At 40.5% G+C, this 21793-nt stretch overlaps 1 protein-coding gene and 1 long non-coding RNA gene across 3 annotated transcripts in view; one reads left to right on the top strand and one right to left on the bottom strand.

The window, feature by feature from the left end:
• The window catches only part of NUP210 (nucleoporin 210), a 69505-nt gene extending 57773 nt beyond the window's left edge, over positions 1-11732 (bottom strand). For both annotated transcript variants that reach the window (XM_072876267.1, XM_072876268.1), the window contains exons 1-3: positions 11519-11732; positions 1088-1224; positions 174-305 (exon numbers count right to left, since the gene is read on the bottom strand). In XM_072876267.1, the coding sequence (XP_072732368.1) occupies positions 174-305; positions 1088-1224; positions 11519-11682 (433 nt within the window). In that variant the 5' untranslated portion in view covers positions 11683-11732. The remainder of the gene's footprint in view (positions 1-173; positions 306-1087; positions 1225-11518) is intronic.
• Positions 11733-11903: 171 nt separating this feature from the next.
• On the top strand, positions 11904-21198 carry LOC140658132 (uncharacterized). Its single transcript, XR_012044615.1, has 3 exons — positions 11904-11996; positions 12545-12689; positions 19845-21198. It is a non-coding gene; the product is annotated as an uncharacterized lncRNA (long non-coding RNA).
• The last annotated feature ends 595 nt before the right edge of the window (positions 21199-21793 follow it).

Below are 21793 nucleotides of genomic sequence, written 5' to 3'. Positions count from 1 at the left end.
ATTTTACACTTAAACAAAAACAATAGGTTACTGATTGTATTATCCAGAGAACTCCCTTCAAATTACGCAGCTTGGCTTCTAACATTTAATTGTGTCACAAATAAAACCAATGCACATATCAGACAATTAAGAATTTCAATATATATTTTATCTCCTACTAGTAAATCTCTTACCTTCAGAATCCAAAGCCTGAATTTTTAGCTCCAGTGGTGAATCTTCAAGATACAGTTCTCTTGTTGTGGACACAATTTGGATGCCATGAATTATATCAACTATAGCATCACAACGAAGCACTTGTCCAGTCACTTGAAGAGACATCAGAAAGAGCACAGGAAATCAGCAACACTGTATGTACTCATCAAGAGCACCAACAAGACAAAATGCACCTCAAATTTAGCCAATGACACAAGACACTGACGGAACTGAAACTAGGTCATGACCTTGACTAAGAAACTCTTGGTCAAATGGTGATTGTGGCTAAGCAAGCAAGAAAAGCAGCTCCTCACTGAACTTTAGAATAAATCTTAAAAAAACCTGTGATTTCCATCTACACTAACAGTTACAGACATTTTCTCTGAGTACATGTTAAAGAGTTTCTACACTGCAACTGTCAGATATGGCTCATGTCCTAGAGAACTTAATGACTTTTACCCATGGACGATAAACCCCTATATACCTCATTTAGTGACTGCAAGACATTTAATTGACCATCTGTTTTTGCCTATCTGTCATTATAAAAACTAACCAGGTATATTATATGACAGACACAAAGGCAATTTCCAGCTTTCTAAATGCAAAACATCTGACTTTGCATTACATAAAAAGTATGTACTGAAAATTATTTTCAGCCACCCCCTCCCTTTTTGTTTTTTAAAGATTTACCCGTTTTCCTGGATGTATCATTAACACTTATTTGAGGCCTTCAACAAACAGAACTTAAAAACCATGCCCATGGAAAGTCTAAAATGACTATGCATATGAATGGAAATTTCTTGGTTTGTGCACTTTTAAATCTCTACTCTGTTTCTGGAGGATGCCAGGATGCCCATAAACAAATACCGGTGTGCTTACAAAAGTTAAAACTTACTTATATCTTCAGCAAAGATAATACTGGTCAGACGTGTGGGCTGTGAGGACCGTGCCTGGACAACAGCTTTCTGTGAACACTGGCGCTCATCCTGATCTGCCAGCTCTATGCTTGCAACCTCTGGCCTGGTGGAGGACCTACAAGATTATTTGGTCGTGTTAGCAGGATTTAAGTTACTGTTAGACAGAAATCAAAGGTCTGGTTTAAAAACCACCAAAGTAATTTACATGAGACATGCTACATGGTCAGGTCCCGACTTTCCTAAGAGCTGGATTGCAACAGCTCCTCCAGGACTTCAGCAAAAGCGAGTGCCGGCTGAGGAAGGGGGAAAGCACAAACCAGAAGCCCACCAGAGCCCAGGCAGACAAACACAGCATTCTCTCTACCATGGCATGTTCACTGCTGAATGCAATTCTGTCAGTTCAGAGCTATACCCAGCTACTTAACAAAGTTACAAAGCCTCTGGCCTGACTATTTATTAGCTTAGAGGCACGGAACAAGCAAAAAAACACACACAGAATACTGAAGTAGAATGTAAAATAATTTTAGCTAAAGCTCCATTTGCCACTTCTAATTGCATTTTCAAAACAAGTTTGAAACAAAGTTCTGAAAAAAATGTGAAGTTTTCCCTGATGACAGAACATCTCAATTATGTATGTTTGCTATGGCAGAAGCTCTGAACAAGTAAGAAACAACATTTTTTAATGAAGAAATTAAAAAAAATGGATTTAGTCTGTTTAGCTATAGTATATAACACTGTGTAAAACATGCAAAGTTGTATAGCCATCTTTGGTGAAATGTAAGCCTACATGGAATTTTGACCTAAAATTGATGCATGTTACTTCCTGCACTGAGTTGTATGGCTTTTCTAAAGACAACTGCTCCAGGAACAAGCTTGTGGGAAGCTTGTGGACATGGACCCCAGTTCTCATTTCCTGTGTGCCAAAAATGTGAGGATGAAAAAGTTTAAAAGTTATTAAAAAACAAGCCTCCTGAAATTCCATTTGAGACAGCAGCAATATACATCTGAGGCCTGAATGTAGAGTGCTCAAAGCAATTAAAATATTCAAGCAGGCCATACCTCTTGCAAATAGTTAAAGAGTGTCACCCTTCCGAACTGGGATGAGCTGCTGACTAACCATTTTGGAGAACTGGGTTGCCGCTGCTCTACACAACTCCTCGCTCATGCTACTGTTGCCGTGAAAAGCCAAAATCAGAACTCAATAGTGGGGATGACTATTAAGCAGGTATTCTTTATTGCAGCGCTGGGCAGCACTGGGGATCGCTCCGCCACAAGTGCTCCGCCAGGTTAGCACAACACATCAGTTCATCTACAGAAAAATCATACATATTCATCAGATTTCCTGAAAAGGGCAGTTTTATGGTGATGAGTTCTCAGAATTCATTTACATAGTCCAAGCATGCGCAGTAAAATTAGGGTTAGGGTCTTTTCACCCTCCCGGTGGTCTTCCATAGTCTTCCTCACGCTGTCCACTAGTTGAATTTTGGGCTTCCTTTGTCCATATATAGTCATTGAGTTAGCTCATCAGTCCTTCAACCTTGGAATGTTACAAGGGGGTCGATTTAAGCTAGTTCTTTGGTGCTTATCTTTGGCACAATCGTCCTGAGTTCCTGTTATCAGTGATTTAATTAGGAAGCCTAACGGGCTTGTTCAAGGCCTGCTTAGTCCTATCAGGTAAGAAGTCACAGGAAATGTCCCACCATCAACTCTGCTCAGCAGGTAACCAAAACTATCTTTGCAGGGGAAGAGAACAAAAGAGAACAAGGATGCGAGTGAAACTAAAAAAATGCAAGTCTGCGTCTTAGTCAGGGATTTAACCCTTTCACTACACCTCCAGGAGTTACTGCGGAGTAAGCAGAAAGGCAGCCTGCTTGGACTCCAGCTCAGAGCCCAGCACCCTGCTTAAGCCGCTAATGAATTAAGCGCCTGAAACAGCCATCACGGTTTGCTCAGGGATCCTGAGTCAAAGCTCTTTCACAAGGGTCCTTTGAAGGATTAAAACAATGACAGAAAGTGCTGATGACAAAGCTATTCAGGAATTGCTTCTCCCAGATGAGGACAGCAGTTCTGTTGAAAACACTGCGTTATCTGGTAAATAGAAACTAAACCGGGCACTAGATCCCCACCTGGTAAAGAAAATGAAGCTGGATTGATTTAGACTTTTCTTCTGGAGGATGTTCAAAAATGCCTACCTGTGATCTATTGGAAAAATCTTCTAACTCAGCAAGGAGCTGGAGGGGAGTTTCAAACAGCAATACCATACATGCTCTTCTCCCCAGACATAGCTTTTAGCTACTTTTATTACTGGCAGAACCAACCAATCCAAAACAGTGAAGAAAAAAATTTCCTGTTAACTAAAACTGTATCCATTTCAAAAAATAACATCACAGTTATGTTCAGTTATCTTAGAGTTAACAGTTGCAGTCCAGGTGAATGTGGACTTATCTGGTTGTAGTCACTGGAGTAAAATTGCAAATCCTGTTTTCAACTTTAAGCAATGAAAAGCACAATTCTGAAGACAAATCCAATCATGCAAGACACCACACCAAGATCCCTTTGGTTCGAAACAGTCAGTAGGCCAGCGAACACAGCATTTCTCACAGAAACTTCACATGAAACAAAAATACATTTGTGTCAGCTCTCTGGTTCCCTACATCTGGGTCTGGATTTTATCATACTATACTGTCCAAACAATGAGGCCCCAAAAGCTTGCAATCTGAGGGCGCAAAACCCCAGGCAGAACATTTTTAATTGTGCCTGCTAATGGCAGTGTATAGGTTCATTAGACACTGCATAGTCATATAATATTTTTGTCTTGGGCAAAATTCATTAATTCAATGAATTATTAATTCATAATATTGGTGTGCTCCCAACAATATTTTGCTTACACAAAGACTAGTTTTAAAGGATTTTGAAACAACAGTAGCAACTGCTAACCCAGAAATTTTGAAGTATTTTATCTAATCAAGGGAAAAATAACCCACATCAGTATGAAATGGACAATTTAAACACCAATTAGAAGCTTAAACCTGAAAATTGTTTGTTATATTCTACATACCTAAGCAATGTACACAAATATGAGCATATTTTTTTATACTAGAGTTTACACAGTTTCTAAAATAATATGATCTATTTTCTATATTGTAGTACATTTAACTTCACTATACAGTGATTAATTTAAGAGTGAACAATTAGTTCTTTTCCTGTTATTCTGCAGCTTCTTAGGCAACCACAAGACAGTTTTCCAACATTTAGCTAGTTTCTTTAAATGACGTTAGTATTCACAACCAGTAAGGCTTTTTCTGTACTTGGCTGGTAGGCTTTTTAAGCTGAGCATGAGGATCTGACTTAATATGCTTGCAGGCATTTTTAAATAAGCATTATATGTATGGAATTGACTTTTACTTTTATTATTTAGTTCTTTACATTGCTTAATATTCTCTGCCATTAGTTGTTTGGTTTTTTTGTATTAATTTGAGGTTTTTGCATTCTTACAGTCTTGAAATTGATTGTGTTTACAACACAACAGGGGTCTCCACTGTGTTTTGTATTTGTCCTTTTAATATATGGCTATGTATTGTAATACATAACCACTACAGTTTGCACTAATAGCAGTGTTGTAAAACTAAATCTAATTACAGGATATTTTTCAGACTAGAAAGAGGAAGGAACAAAGATAAACTAAAAGTTTGCATTAAATTTTAGCTGTAAACTTACAAACACTCCACAATTATAAAGGAACTTTTAAGCTTTTACAGCTGAATGCTGGTTAACTCTTCATTGTCACTGGGGTAGGGAACCTGAGATTTGATACTGTTTGGCCTCTAACAGTAGTTTAAAATAGGAGGTAGACTATCAGCTGAATTTTTTACTTTTTTAAATACAAATACATTTTTAGTTTTATTAACAATAGGATGCTGCTATTTCAAGCAATTACCTGAACTGGGCAGGTGAAGTAGGGCCTTTCTGAGGCTTGGTTTACTGTTGATTTATATTAAAAAACAATCTGCATGACTATTGTTTTTTAAACCATAACATATGAAATATTTGATGACCCCTCAACATCATTCGGCAATATCAAAAGCACATTCTGTTTACAGCTACATCAGATTCAGGGTCAAGTACAGAAAGGATAAGGCACTAATCAAACAGGCTCTGTATTACAGTGGCATTACTCTGCTGTAATACACACAGGGATCACTACTGTGTCCTAGACGGACAAGAAAAAAGAAACTTTTGCTTTAAAATGACATCAAAGACTGCAAGTTATATCATCTTCCAATTACAGCAGATCTTCAGCAGCATGTCAGTGTGTGATATCGAGAGGCAGGCTTGTCAGAGGTCAAAATTAGATCCTGAGAAGCAAGCAATGGGAAGCATTTCTGGCACTAGCTCGCGATACCACGCCAGCGTCTATAAGAAAGAGCAAGGCAGGGGAGGAAGCACTAGAAAAAAAGAGTGAGGGGGTGAGGAAAAAAGAAGCTAACAAAAGTCCCAATATTTAATTCCCTCAGAATAAAACCCTACTTGCTGAGGAATTAATGACACCTGCAATAAAAACCGCCAGTCCTCTTGCTGATTTCCATTTCATTCCCAATTTTCACACACACCCCCCGGACACAGAACCGTGTGCCAAGATTGTATCTACAGATCTACAAACCTATGCCTGCATTTTTTTTAATCAACTGTTCTGTAATATCACACATGAATACTTCAAGGATTCTACCTAATTTATATCAGCTGGATTAAAGATCAGGCAAATATTACTCTTTCCCTCACTCCAGCAATACTCTGTTGATTCTTATTGCTTCAGCATTTTATATTGTCTTTTCAGCTCTTCAGACTAAACTCAATTGACTAAATTAGCAAAAATCTACCTTTGTGGAGATGCACCATGACTGTCAGTTGATCTAATCTTCTAGAATTTGTACCAGGCATGTGGGCAGATACATAGCCAGAGGGAAAGGGGACAGTAAACGTTTTCAAGAGTTTGGTAAGATTGGATTGACTGATACCTTAGGTACCTTATTTCTAGTCACTCTTGGGACTAACACTGTTGGCATACAAAAATGAAGAGAGACACAAAAGCCAGACAGTGTCCATGCCACGGTAGTTGTATGATAAAAAATAGATTCCCAGAGAACCAAGAATACGGGAACTGAACCCATTCCAAAGAAAACACAGAGGGAGCCTGGCAGAGTTCCCTCAAGTCTTAAGGATTTTTAACAACATAGTGGCAGATTATCTCTCTATTGTTCACTCAATCCTCTCCTAGGATGTTTCTTATTGTACTGGGAAAACAAAAAGCAGCAAAAAAAAATCCCCCATCCAGTCTGCTTTAAAAGCAAATGGAAACATCACACACCACAGAATGAGCCAAGGATGAAGCTTTTGCTTATGGGATTTTATAACGGTGATCAGCTGGCATGCCCATTAACTTCAAAGGAAGCAGAGCTAAGCCAGTGATGATTGTTCTCAAAATCCAACCCAGATGCCGAACTGTAACTTGGATATTTTGTCAAATCAACTGGTGGCCAAATGCATTTTACCATAAGTGCTTATCTTCGTACCTTTTCTAGCTGCATGAAGGAAAATGGCAGCTAGTGGTAGTCACCTTCCAACTAAGAGAATGCAATAAATAAAGGTTGGTCTACACAAGTTGTTCTGAAATTAGCTTAGCCTGATTTCAAATTAGAAAACAAAACTAAAAAATGGCAGGTTACTTCCAGAACACAAATGTCACATTTTGCATTATTTCAAATTATCTACTCTGTTAAACCTTCTCCCGTGTAGACACTTCAATTACTAAGCTTCAATTACTAAGGTGAGACCCCACCCAAAGAGAACAAAAGTCTTAAAACATTTCATGGGTGTTCAGCAATGAAAGCTGCCCAAAATCAACAGTCCCTACTCTTTCTGTCCTCCTTCCCAGGCAGGTTATGCTCAGATTCAGAAAAAGTTTTTTCAACAGTATACCTGCACTGCAGGTTGACACATCAGCTAAGAGAAAAAGCACAATTATTTCTTCTTCCTTTTCAACTCTGGCAGAACATCTATGCAGAAGACTCATGCTACCCTCTCTGGTTTTGAGCCAACATACTCAGGTAACACAGACCTGAGCCACAGCAGCACAGCCCATCTCACTTTACCAACAAGGATATCTCAACCCAATTCTGAGCTCGTTCTGATATCTACAAGAGCTTGAAGCCATGCTGGGAAAGCACACACTGCAGTGCAGCCAGCCCACCCGGTATAGAAACTACCACTACCAGGTAGTGCAGCCACCCTACCAGCAGCATAGGCACTTCCCAGAGAGAGGGAGAACATTTTGCTGCCTGCTATAATGGCCTTATAAGTAGGAAATGCAGAGCAGGTGAGAACCAAAGAAGGGGTAAGGCTGGCAGGGGATAACAATAATTATTTAAGATGTAATTCTGTAATATGGAAATTAACAGTATCTCACACAAAACATTTTTCAGTGAGAGTCAAAGACAGGGTTTTTTAGACCCGTGGTAAAACAGGTAATCCACAAAACAACAACAACCACAACCCCCCCCCCCCCCCCGATTACCAGAGATGAGATTGTAATTCTTATAGCATTAGTAACAGACCTCCATCAGCAACATGCTATTTAATATACATATTTAAAACACATAAGCCACCACATACATCCCATGGAGCAATAAGACCAATCTACAACCCAGTATCAGAAACATGACAAGATAAGGAGCTAGAAAATGAGCTTTGCCAGCCAACTACTGCAACAGCTACGCTGTATATAGGTTTTGGGTTCTCTGGAACCCAGTTTGGGTTCTCTGCTGTGCATTACACAGCTCAAACACCACTCTACCACCTGCTCCTCTCGCAATGGCAATCAGCTTTATGTAACCTTGACAGTGAGGGCTTCAGTAGCACACACAAACCCTTTTAAGGTGGCAATAAACTCTCCTTCATCATATTTGCAACAAACAACATCGTACAGGGCCATTATCACCTTTGAACAGTTTCCTACAGCTGTTACCTTTCCATAGCAAAACCTCTGACTTCAATGGTCAATAGTTCAAATTCGATCAGTTGTATTTCTCAAAGCTAACTCCTGAAGCTTAAACTTTCCACCAGTTCTCACCATTTATCTCCATTCTACAAGATATGGAATAATGTTACAGACATGTAAGCATATTTATATGCTACAGATAATTTCTGCTCTAAATACCCTGCGCCATGCTGTACACCTTGTGGGAAAATGTGGGGGTTTTTTGTTCTGTGTGTTTCCCCCTGCCCCCCAAAATGTTATTATGGTGAGGCAGATTTCAAGGAGAGAATTCAGCTTCTGAGTGCTTTCATTCTTCCAGGTGTAATTTCTGGATTAAGGTAATTAAAAGATAAATACAGATGTAATTTAAATGCTAAATATATCCACACAGACTGTGTTTTATCCTTGAAGATAGTACCATGTACAATATTTACAGATGGGAACACCGTATGCTTTGAAAACAAAGTTTTTACCAAAAAATAATATTAACATAAAGGAAACCCAAACTCCAGAAGGCATGAACATCTTGAAAATCAGAAAATACTTTAAAGCCATGCTTGTAGCTTTATCATTGCCCCCAATCTGCTGGGATGATGATAAAATTTGACCTTTTCCCTTTGAATCACTGGAATATTGAGACACCACTACAATTACTTTGAAAATCTCCTGCTTTCAGAGGTAAACTTGAAGCCCCAAAGGGAAACTGGAAAGAAATAAGGTCACAACATGCCACAGACTGATTTTTCACAAAATTGGACACTCAGGTATGAATTCTGAATGTTTGAGATGAGTAATGCAGCCCTTCAAATACTCAAAGGATGTCCTTTAAAGACAAATGCTGCTATAAGACGAGAACAGCTTTCATACACTACCTCTAACCTCGCAATCACCCATATTTCACAACCTCGGTCCCCCCTCCAGACACAAAGGCCCTGAATCCTACCATTTCCATTCCAAATGCCTGCTTTCATGCATGCAAACCCACCTGTCATTTTACAAATCCTGGGTGAGGAACAGTCACTACTTCTGAAGTCATTACATTCGGTACCTCCTAACCTCTTCAGTTTAACGGCCTCCTTCCAGTAATAGCTATTACTGATGGCTTTAACCGGAAAGTACAGGAAACTTGTCAGCAAGTAGCTGTGGAGTTGCCTGCCCCTCCAAAGTACACTTCTTTCAAATTCCCTACAGTTCAAGGCCTGCAGGGGCAAGGAGGTAGAGGGAAAGAGAGCTGCAGATGCAATCTAGCAAACATGCTCTGAGCACTGTGACAAGCATGACTGCGTCTGCTCAGCTACTGCTTCCTTCTGATGGTTTTGTAAGCACACGGTGAGTTTTACCACCCACATCCTGCCAGTCCCTGCAAAGCAGAAGTGAACAAATACACATTTACAACCCTGGTACAGAAAAAGACAACACACTCCGTATAAAGTTGGTATAGTTTCCCTAATTCTCAATCAAAATTAATCTCTGAAGGGCAGGCAGAGGGAGAGGATGGAAAAGCATGCTAAAGCCTATCTGCATGAGGGATACAACTCATTGCTGGCAACTGGTACCAATATAACATGCTCTGAAGTGCCTACAAATCACCCTCATTAGAGATACATATGTGGACCAAATCTGGTATTTCCCTAGAGTACAATCTTATATCTTTTCATCTGTAGATTTCAGTGAGATTTGCAAAGGTCTATATACTTCTGACAGGTGGATAGCACCTGGCACATGCAGGAATGGCTGTAGCCAGCCCAGCATCACTTAGCAGTTCGCTGGCAAAATAGGAAAGACAGTCTACACCTCCTAGATTTTACTAGCGCTTTAATGAATTTGGTTTTTAGCTTCATACAATGTACTTTACCACATAAACCAAATCCTTTTAAAGACTAACATGCCTTTAAACATAAGAGTACGGAAAAAGAAAAAACACATACTTGTAAGATTTTCACTAAAATGGTCCATAAAAAATTAAATTACATGACCACAAGCAGCTCATCTAGTAACCTCCTTTCAGTCAACTTTTGGAGAAACTCTTATTACTGCTCTTGTGTGCAAACACCCTCAAATGTGTAAGTCGTCACAGATCAAAGGCTTGTAACCAGCCCAGGGATGCAAAGTGTAGGACCACCAGGCAAATAAACTGATATAGAGGGAAAACATAGCCCTACAAGATGTATTTCAGTAACTGTGAGCCACAAAATAATAACTGAAAACTGCTACACACATCCATCTGGCACATATGGAAATATCATCCTAAACATATCTTGACTGACACTTTTTTTCCAGGTGGGTACCTCCTGCTCATTACTGATCCAAATTACAATTGTGGTATGCTAAAGGAAGGACAAGGAGTTGGTAACACTTGTTTAACGTGAAGACTGTGACACAGTTTCTAAATCTGCATACACTGTGGTATTTGCCTTTAGCCCCTGGTGCTCCACACAGCCCAGACCTGCCTCCCATGAGCCCAGCTCACAGGCCTCCCCCTTGTGCGAGGCAGGACAGGGGCTCCCAGCTAGAAGTCCCCTGAGTATATCCCACGCGCTCAGCATCAAGGCCTCCAAAAGAAAACCAGGAAAGCTTTAATCTTTTAAAACTTGACTTCGTTGTCCCTAGGTGATGTGTCCAGGGTGTTGCCTATGCTAACAGCAGCACTGAGATGCTCTCAGCTATGTGCTACAACTCTTTTATGCCCACAGCCCGAACTCAAAGCTGTCAGACCTTCATTACTGACCACAGCGAGAGAAGGGGTATTTCTACACCAGCAGCACAAGCTTGAGTCCTGGGTGCTGTTCCCACACACTTGAGGCTGCAGGGCAAGCATGTGTGAGGTGGTACTGTGGGTATGTGGGGCAGCAGAGTGAGCACATAGGGCATGTGTAGGGCCTGCATGGGGTACGTGGAGAAGCAGGGTGGGCATGAGTGGGGTATGTGGGGTGGATGCACGTGGGGTGCGAGGCACATGCGGGGTGCCCAGCCGTGACAGGAAGCTCCCCCACAGCAGGGACCTTCCCCTCAGGGCCTTCTCAGCCCTGGCCTCCAGACAGAGCCCCTCTCCAGCAGGTTTAACCCCCACTACAGAAAAAAACCAGCGATGGTTTGTAAAGCCCAGCCTTTCCCCTCAGGGATTATCTCCATTTCTGCCCCCACACTGCTGGGCCACCCCAAAAAACGCCCGAAGTAACGTGAAACCGGCAAGGGGAGGCCTGGTGCTACTGGCTCCCTCAGGGAAACGGCTCCAGCGGGGAGCGATCAGGCCCCACTAGATCTCGTTTTCCCGCCGCGGACTGAGAAAACGCCGCAGGTGCATCCGGGCGGCGGCGGCGGCAGGGGAGAGGGGGGGAGAAGCGGCGGACAAAAGGCGGCGGCACCTGCAACTCACCATCGGTAGCAACCCTCGCTGGCCTCCAGCGTGAAGTTGACGCGGGTGCCGCGGGTGAAAGGTAGCAGCACCTTAGGGATGTTGAGCTTGGAGGAGGCGGTGAGGTGGAGGGAAAGGAGGAGGAGGAGAAGAAGAGACAGCGCCTGAGGCGCGGGGGGAGCCATGCTCCGCGACGGGCAACCGCCGCCGGTGGGGGCGGGAAAGGGCGGTTATGCGCCGCGGGCGGAGGGACGTCAGCGCCGGGGCAGGGCGCCCCGGGGGGCGGAGGGGCGAGGAGAGGGCCGGGCCTGCCCCGTTCGGGCAGGCCCGGCCCTCTCCTCGCCCTCCGCCCCCCGGGGCCGTGCTACCCCGGCACCGCCTTCCCTGAGGTAATTTCTAGTGGCGCCAACAGTGGGGAGCGATCGCAGCGGTCGAGGCGAGGGACGTCCGCCGAGTCAAACTACCGCAGATTTGGGCGGCTAAAAAGGCTCCTATCGGGGTACATCACGTTGGAAACGGCTTGAGCAGCTGGGGAAGGAGGCGGGTTTTCTTCAGGCAGCGTGGCCGGCGCCAGCTGAAGGGATAAGCCTGATGGTTGCGGCCTAGATGGTGCTTGTCACCGACCGAAGCCACCTCAGCAGCTCGCCTCGAGTCGTTTACGAGCGGAGCATGTGCTGTTTTCACCCGACTGGGGATGTGGGGTGAAGATTGTGGCGTGTAATGCTGCCTTCACCTTGCCCCAGACAGCATCTTCCACAAGCCCTGCTGAAGGCAGAGTGGGCTGAAGTGTTTTTTAAAAATAGGACCTATGGATTAAAAAAACCCTAAATGGATTAAATCCTATGGATTAGAAAACCCTAAAAAATCCATCAAGGATATGGGCATTACATTGCATGTTATACTCTTTCAGTATCTATGTTACAGTACTTACAGTGATGCTTACAGCTAAGCTAAACAACAGTTGTTTTATTGTAAAAATACCAATTTTCTGTATCCTTATATCCTTCAAGTAAGAAGACTTATTTTCCTGTACTCTTTGTGTCCTAGAGGAAAAAAATGGCAGGCAGACTAAAATGCAGGAAAAGGTGAAGAAGTCAAGACAAGGAACTTGGTGGTATGTGAACTCTGCAAACCAGGTGAATACTACAAGCGGTCTTGGTCTGAGCCGCATGGAGCTCCTCCAAGGAGCACAGTAAGTAGCGAGATTTTGTCAGCCAGCCTAATGCGAGCTTGACCTTTTCCTGTGTATTGCTCAAAAGCATGGTGGAACAGCATGGGAAGTAGGATAATGTAGGAGGAAGAAGAAAAAGGAGGGAAGTTTTAACCAGGACTGACAGACCTGTAATCATTTAAGTGTGTTCAGAGCCTGGAATGGAATTCAGGAATCACAAGTCTCAATTTGATTTTTTTTTAAACACTATATTTTGTAAACATATTGCAAAATGTATATTTTACCTCCTGGTTGTGATTGGACATGGTAGTGGATGACATTGTACTACTCAGTTCACTTTGTTACAGATGTTTTTGCTGAAGACTTAAATGAACTGGTGATTTATGTAGGCATAAACATGATTCTGTATGATGGATTTTCTGTGTATTTAATAATTTGCTTTTTTAGAAACTTTGAAGACACTTGAAAGTACTCTGAAAGAGCATTATATTTTATAAGTCAGAAGTCAGGCAGGTATTGCAATCTTAATTTGTCCTTCTTGTCAGTATGCATTCATATGTATCATCATTTCAACATACATTTAATGGTAGGATGTCTTCACCATTCATGGTGCATGGGAAAGGTCACGCTCCTGGAATTAATCAAAGCTATTTAGTGAATGAAGTTATTGTGTGGAGGATCTGTCTGTCATTACCTACGACAGAGAGATAGTATATATTCAGTGAGAGAAAAGATTTTTAAGAAGGGGAGAATCATCTTTGAATTAAGCTATTTGAATTCTGCCCAGGAAGATCAAATGCTGTCCAGGGACACCACCTGAGAATTTAACCAGTTCTAACTTAGGTAGTACAGAAGTTAACCGATTCTCATCTATTCTAAGCAAGTAAACCTATACAGGACTTTTTATTTACCTAGGAGTATTTTTTTTCCAATATTTATTCACCTAATGTTTTATTTATCAGTACCTCAGCAAGGCTATTCCATTTTCTATCCCAGAGGACTGACTGCTTGTTGCTGGACAGTTCACTTCTCACTGCAGCTTCTGTTTGTATATTACTCATTTTCTGAATGCACATCTTGAAATTGTATGGTCTGACTTAGAGAAGAGCTGAACTTTACAGCTGCAATTTAAGTCACTGGGAGCTGGGCCCAGAAAGATATATGGTATTAAAAGCTTTGGCAAGTCAAGCCACTACACCTTACATTGCTCCCCAAAATAGAGAGGGTTTTTTTTTTTCTTTACTCTTTCAGTCAATCAATCCATAACCTTCCTTCACAGGCATGTTATGAAGATAAGTTCAGTAAAGACTCAGATGTTAGGGAGGGATGTGATAAAATCGCCCATGATTAAATCAATACAATGTGTTTACAGTTAGTATAATTACAACTGAGTAGATAAGTAGATAGTGAGTACCTTGCATCCTGTGCTGTGAATGAGGTGAGAAAATGTCTGTATCCCAGTACTTCCTAGCTTTTAAAAGTAGGTTTGGCAATCTCAGTATGTCTTTCATCAGCAGTGTATGGTGAGGAGTATTCAGTGTGTTACTGGAAAATTATTGTTGTTCTCAAATACTTCTTAGACTTGAGTGATTTTCATGAGGAACAGCAAAGTGCACTTAGTACCTTAAAGCTTTTTGATGAAACATGACAGTTAAGTACAGCAATTAAATGTCTGACATACCTTTCAGTGCATACTCAAAAGCATGCTAAGAAATTGTAGGAGTAGAATAAGGCAGGAGACGTTGATGAGCAGCTCTGCAGTTTCTGTTACACAGTAAAATTATGAAGCGAAGTTCCTGCTTGCTTAAATTGAAAGTCATGCATTGCAGCACTGCGTTAGCATTAGAGACTATTTTGGATAGAGAAGAGTAGGCTAGGAGGCAGACAGTGTAGCTGCATGCTCTGAGAGAAGTTACTAAAATCATGGGTTGACTTAGCATAGTTGCTGCAGTGCACTACTTTCTTTTTCCATACTGCAGTGATGAGACCAGTATGGAGTCAGCACATCCTTCTTGCACTAAAATGACAGCGCAAAGAACGTAAAAATACCTCCAGTCGGCAGGGTGGTTAGCTGGCATGGCGGAGACTTGGAACAGGATAGACATATTAGGAATATGAGATAATTTTATGTGCATATCAATGTACACCTGAGTAAGTCTGATAAAGAACAAAAATGGAAATTTTAGTCACAAAGAATGCAGTTACAGAATGATAGAGGGAGTACTTTAATGAGCTGCTTAATTGTGAGAGGGATAAAGGCAAACAATAAATGGTTATTCTCCAAGCAGCTGAGCCATTTGTGGAAGAATTACGTTTTAAAGAGATTTAAGAGGCAATCAAAATACAAGCAGTAAATAACAAAACACCAGGTGCTGATAATGTTTCTACTGAAATATGGAAATAAAAGTGGGACAACTACTGGAAGATTTTACAAACTCACTTGGTTGGTCTGAAGATCTGAAAACACTCCCCAGGAAGCAAGGAGACATATACTTGGATTAAATCTTTTAAATTAATCAATTTCTGGTGGAAAGGTATTTTCTAAAAAGCTAGAAAATACCTATAGCAGTGTATCACGAGGTGATCTTCTGTTTGCAGTGAAATAATTTTAAATCCTTGTTCAAAACAAGAAAGTATTTGAATGGCACAAGACAATGGTGCCTGTTTGCCTGTCTTCCTTTGAATTGCCTCAATGCTTTCCCAGCCCTCAGATCTCAAGGGTATACAATATGTATGTCTCATGTCTTTTGGCAGTACGAGGACTTGCAGGGCTCATCATGTTCAGGAAGGCTAAACCAACTTGATAGGAGTACTAAGCATGTATCTAATATTAGGGTTATGCATACATGCTTTCCTGCATTGAGGCCTGAGTCTCTGACAAATTTTGAATGAAGAAAATCTCAGGTTCTGGAGTTCATTCAGGAAAAAAAAGGTTACTAAAAAACCATCTGGCCAAGGAACACCTGACTTTATTTTCAGGCATTTCATATTTTAAAGTGCCTGAATAATTAAAAGTCTTTAAAAACACTTCTCTACCAAAAAAAAAAAAAACCCCACAAAAAACCCACCCCACACCAATGAAACACAAACCAAACCAACCTCCCCAAAAAACCCAACTCTGAATAATTGCAACTCAGAAGGTGAAATTCCAGCAAAATGATAAGACAATGAGGTGTGGAAGATTATTTTACAGTGTACTGGGTCAAGCTAACTCAAAATAGTTCCAACCATAACTGTTGCAGATATGTCTATACTCATGTGTTAACAGTATAGGGCCAGCTTTGTGTAGTATCAGCAGCTAAATGCATTGTGTACAATTTAATTGTAAGAACAGTTTCATTAAACTGGAAGAACCAGGGCTCACATAGTAGAATGATGAAAAATATTCTGCAATATCACACTCATGAACCTCTCAAATAAAATAATATCTGATTTAAAGGCTAAAGAGTGACTGACAAATAAGAGTAACACATTTAATGAAAAGACTGTTCCTCTAGGGATGAGAAGAGATGGGGAGTTGCCTACACCAGGCTCAGTAGGAGATAAAAAGGGCAGGTTAATAGACTTGGAGAAAGAAAGTGGTCTGAGAATAGTAACTTAAGGTGAGAATAACAGTGATGGGCCTTTTTTTGTCTGATGTTGTCTGTGTTTAAGCTGAAGAATAAAACAGTATCCTGCAGAAATCGCTGGGAAGGATGGTCAGTTTCCTTCCTCCTTATCAGGCTGCATCTTGCAACACTTCAGCTGCCCCCTTTGTGTCTGTCTTGCGCATCGTTGATCTCAAAGTACAGTGCTTTACATGTATTTCAAGGCTGACCAGCTCTATGGCTTTCATTGCTGTGCTTTTTTCCTGCTTAGTTTGCTGTCTGGTTCCATCCTCATAGCTGCAGAGCCTTTGAAAATATCTCCACCTGTCACAGTTTAACCCCAGTCGGCAACCAAGCCCCACCCAGCCGCTTGCTCACCCTTCCCCCAGTGGGATGGGGGAGAGAATCGGCAGGGCAAAAGTAAGAAAACTCGTGGGTTGAGATGAGAACAGTTTAATAACCAAAATAAAATAATAATATATAGTAATTAAAAGGAAAACAACAACAACAAAAAAGAGAGAGAGGAACAAAACCCAGGAAGAACAAGTGATGCAACTGCTCACCACCCACTGACCGACACCCAGCCCGTCCCTGAGCAGTGATCACTGCCCCCTGGCCAACTCCCCCCAGTTTATATACTCAGCATGATGTCATATGGTATGGAATAGCCCCTGGGCCACTTTGGCTGTGCCCCCTCCCAGCTTCTTGTGCACCCAGCAGAGCATGGGAAGCTGAAAAGTCCTTGCCTAGTGTAAGCACTACTTAGGAACAACTAAAACATCAGTGTGGTATCAACTTTCTTCTCATCCTAAATCCAAAACGCAGCACTATATCAGCTACTAGGAAGAAAATTAACTCTATCCCAGCTGAAACCAGGACACCACCAAAGAAACATCAGTCAAAGAAGTATTTAGAGCAGTCCAGTATATGAAAAGGTACTTAAAGTCAACAGAGGAACAAGATTACAACTGGTGTCCCTTAGTTACTGGCAAAAGGCTCATTTGGCAAAAGGCTCATTTCCCCTCAAAAGGGAATTAGTAGTTCACAGATCATTGTGTCACCAAAATTGGGAATCAAACTCCTTAACACCAATGTAGTATTAAGAAGCAGGCATTCTTTATTACGGTGCCGGATGCACAGGGGATCGTTCCACCTAGCGTGCATACCGCAGGTTACATCAGCTGAAACTCATATTGTCCAGTTACATACATATGCATCAAATTTCCTGGAATGATAATGCATATTCATTCTATTTCCTGGAACTAATTATCATATTTGCGTGGTCATTACGCATGCGTCCTTGAGCTCCGAGGGGCTTCCGTGGGGGTCTCTGGTGGTCCTTGGTGGTCGTACAGGTGTGTCCTTTAGTTGACCCCTTCTTCTGGACCTGCGCAATCCCACCTTGCTTATGTAACTTGCTCCCCTTCTTCATGGTGCATGGTCCCTAACAATGATTAGGCACCCTTAACACAAACCAATTATTCTAACCACCCTCGACTCTTTGTCAAGATGGGCTGGGGCTGTACTGGGAACATAGCAGCATGTCCATACTACTCCTTGTCCAATTGTCTTTGGGCATAGTAGCATATCCATAGCCGTAGGTGTACAAACACAATATTAAAGCATTGTCTAACCTGCTCCTATCTCTATGTTGCTTAGTTACAAAGGAACGAACTAATAATTTTGGTTACATCTGGTTACAATTGTATTTCAGCATGTGGTTATAACTATCCATTATTTAAAAATTAAATGGAAGATCTTACATACATACAAATGTACACAGCTGTTAAGCTTGACTGGCAAAACTCATTAAAGAGGCATTGATCCTGCTGCCAGGAGTGCACGGGATAGGTTCCTGCTTCTGCATTATGTTCAGCTGCTCCTGCCTACCTACAGCAATCAAATTGTAACAGGAGGCATTACACTTCATTACTTTAAAATAGGTATTGTAGACTTACAGAGTACATAAAACAACATTCCTTTTTCAGTTATTTCTTTATCACTTTCTCTACTAGTAGACTTATGTTCAATTTACTGTATTAGACTTGCTGTATCTTTATACGCCTGTTGAAGATTTTATGAGAACATCCTCTCAGCCTTACAATGGATCTCTACAGAGATAATGATGGATTGATAGCAACTGTAAAACTGAACACTCTGGTTATGCCTGCCAGTATTTTCCTTCCAAGAGAAGATGCTTGGCCAAAGGAAGGCATAAATTCAGTAAATTTCCAAAATTAAGGCAGCCAGTTAATGGTAATAAGGAAGGAAAATTTCAAATGCCATCAAGGTTGATTTCCTTCAGATTATTCAGAAAGGAGCACTTGTGTTTAGAAAAATCAGTAAAATAAGGGCCAAACCTGCCATTCTTTGCATAGCCTAATCTGTTAGGGATGTCACTGGGAGTTTTTGAATGTGTACCAGGTAAGTAAGATGGAGTCCCAAGAGAGAAATGTAGCTCTTTTAAAATCTCTGTTCCTATCATATAAATCCATTTGATATGCAAGACTTTCCCAGATGGTATAAAACCCCAAGACCTTACCAAATTATTCAGGATGAGTCTGATAACGCTCAGATTACGAAACAGTAACATCAGATAAAAATAAACGTTTTTCACTTCAGAGTTTATCTACCTTTCTAATGTAAATTTATAGTTATTAAAGTAGGTTATTTATAGCTGTCTTTTCAAACTGTTACATAACAGTGCTTTTGCCATGTGCCTTTATACACAGATAGAAATCATATTAATGAGCTATTCACTGAACAACGGAATGAATGCATGAGTGATGAGAATTCACAAGACGAGACGAGTAACAAACAAACAAAAATCCCAACCTTTGTTTCTGCTTTAAATACATCAGGGAAATTTAGAAAAACACAATAGTCTTAAATCTTGAAAATAATTAATACAATTTATAAATAGGCATGTTAATATGTTTAATGACTTAGTTGATAGTACTAAGGAAAGTGAATTGTGATCTTTTCAAGGTTACTTGGTTGCAAATTATGGTATGTACACCTCAGAAATTTTAAGTGGGCAATCAAGTACAATAATTCTGAGGCTTTTTAAACGTTAACACTGTCCTGAATTGGTTTGTTATTTTCTATGCTTTAAACACCAACATGGGACAATTTATAAAATTCCACCATCTTTTCTATTTTTTCCCATTCTCTTCCTGCAGTAGTCTTCTGACCTCACTAACCTCAGCACCGGCAGTGATCTAGAGGGCTTCTGTACCTACACAGCGAGACAGTCAGACTTTCTCTGTGTTTCTCTGTATATACTGGCAGTATATAGTATGCATTTCAACTGTAAAATTAGAATTTATTTTGAATTAAAAAATTGTATTTTTTCCATTCTAATGTATACATAAGTACAACAAATTCAGCACCTCTTGCTGACCTTGAAGAAACCAAACACAAATTGTTATGTGTATAATGAGTCCTTCCAAAGGAGATTTCACTTACCGCATTAGAATGATAGGAGAAAAGCAGGAGGTGCTGCAATATACAACAGAATATAAACATATCATGTACGCATTGCACTGAAGTGAACTGATTTCTATTTTGTCTCCTTAATTCCTTTCAGGGTCACTTTTCCAGGTACGCCACCTACCCATCAAGTTACCTTGGGGAATGGAATATTCAACATTGAAAAAAGATATCATTCATGAAGCAAAAGTTATCTTCAATATGAATTTGCAACTGCAGATTTGTGACCAAAAAAGTTAAATACAGTGTCACTCAGACAAATTCACTGCAACTAGGGAGGCACTGGACAGAGATTTTAAAGGTCTCTTGTTTTTTAAAAATACCTTCAGAATCTTGGCAAATCAAGGTCTAGTCCCAGCAACACAGACACAGCTTGCATGAGTAAAATTGTTCCCAGGCTAGCAAAGTATGGCACAGCAAGCTAAACTCCGCGGCCTTTGAAAGTGAGGTCTGAATTTGGCTGCTTGTGGCCATCTCTACATGCATACATCTTTTTCCTTTTTTGATTTTTTGTTTCTGTGTTGACTCTGACTCATCCTAGTTACATGCAAGCCTCATTTTCACTTTTGCCCTTTCTGTCCTGCATCTTACACTGCCACTTTACCACTGGTACAGCGTGCTTCACAGGTATTTAATTAATGTGTTTTCACAGCTGTTCATTATCCCCATTTTGCAGCTGTGCAACTAAAACCCATGAAAGAAAGCTGAGATTATGCTAGAAATTCCATTCTTAACATTCAGTATCCCTGTCTTAACATACCAACCACCTTCCCAGTCTACTGTATGTTTGGGTTTTCCAGACATGATATAGGCCACCTGGGAATGTGATTTGGGTGAAATATGGAGGCTGACTAGGACTTTCTTCAGACATGACAGTAACATTAGCTCTTGCTGGGCACCTGAAAATCTTGCACACAGCCACTGTGCATGCTAAAATCTCCTGTACAGGTCTGAGTACAGTAAATCTGACTGTACCATCTGGCCCAATTTTCCACTGAACAACAAACATCTAAATTGCTGTAGTGGATATATGGAGAAGAAATAGGACACACTGAATGCTGCTCTACTCTGGCATGACCGCTGAAAGTATAGTCTAGTCCGGTTACAACGATCTTGACTGAGGTTCTGGCCCCTAATTTATCTTTGAGATTGGGTCTTAGTTTCTAAAGTTGGTGATCCAGGTGATTAAATGTGTGTGTACCTAATGATGCAGATAGCATCCAATAGGACTTAAAAGGCAGAATGTTCAATGTTTTTTTAAAACTTTAGCAGAATTTTCTCAGCATCACACGTTAGGAACCTGTATCTGCCTTCAGGCATTTTGTAAAATCTTCTTCTAACCTAAGTAAAGGAATCTGCTTTGACTAGAACTTATATTGAAAACTGTAGTAAGACAAGGCACATTTCCCAAAGAACTTTATGGCTTCCTATGAAAAGGCCTATTAGCTCAGTAGTACAGGTTATTAAAATGTTGATAATTTAAGTCCATTATTACACCTGTATACTTTTTGTGAACATTTGTCCTAATAAAATTTGATCTCTCAAAATGTTCATGAATGAAGGAGGTTTATTTCAAGACCATGTGAATATTCATTAGTATTTTTTATTATTCTATCTCTTCTTTCATATAAAGATCAAACAACAGGATTTGTACTTGGAAGACACTAATCAGAGTATTTTAAAGCTGCTGTATAAATTACACACTTTTTTACATGCTGAAGTATAATAGTTTCAGAAATAACTCTAGACGTTCTGCTGATGTTCATAACACATCTAAGTTTTAATACATTAGTTTTTATAACAGCGGCAAAACACTAAAACTGCCCTTTTTTGTGTGGCTTGGTGATGTTTGTTCCAAATATATTTTTTGCTTACAGAAATGTCTGCTACAGATACTGTATCAAAGTGTCAGAGAAATGTGAGAAATTTTCTGATATCTAGAAAAAACTAAATTACTTTGACAAGGAAGCATGTCCTGCCAACATGATTATAGCTACAGTAGTCATCAGTTTAGGTCATTTTGTTCATCTTTTACTTTAGGCTTGA

This window comes from Ciconia boyciana, chromosome 11 (genome assembly GCF_034638445.1).
Source record: "Ciconia boyciana chromosome 11, ASM3463844v1, whole genome shotgun sequence".
Lineage (NCBI taxonomy): Eukaryota > Metazoa > Chordata > Aves > Ciconiiformes > Ciconiidae > Ciconia > Ciconia boyciana.
Note: the sequence above shows the minus strand (reverse complement) of the source record. Positions and strands in the feature narration are given on the sequence as shown.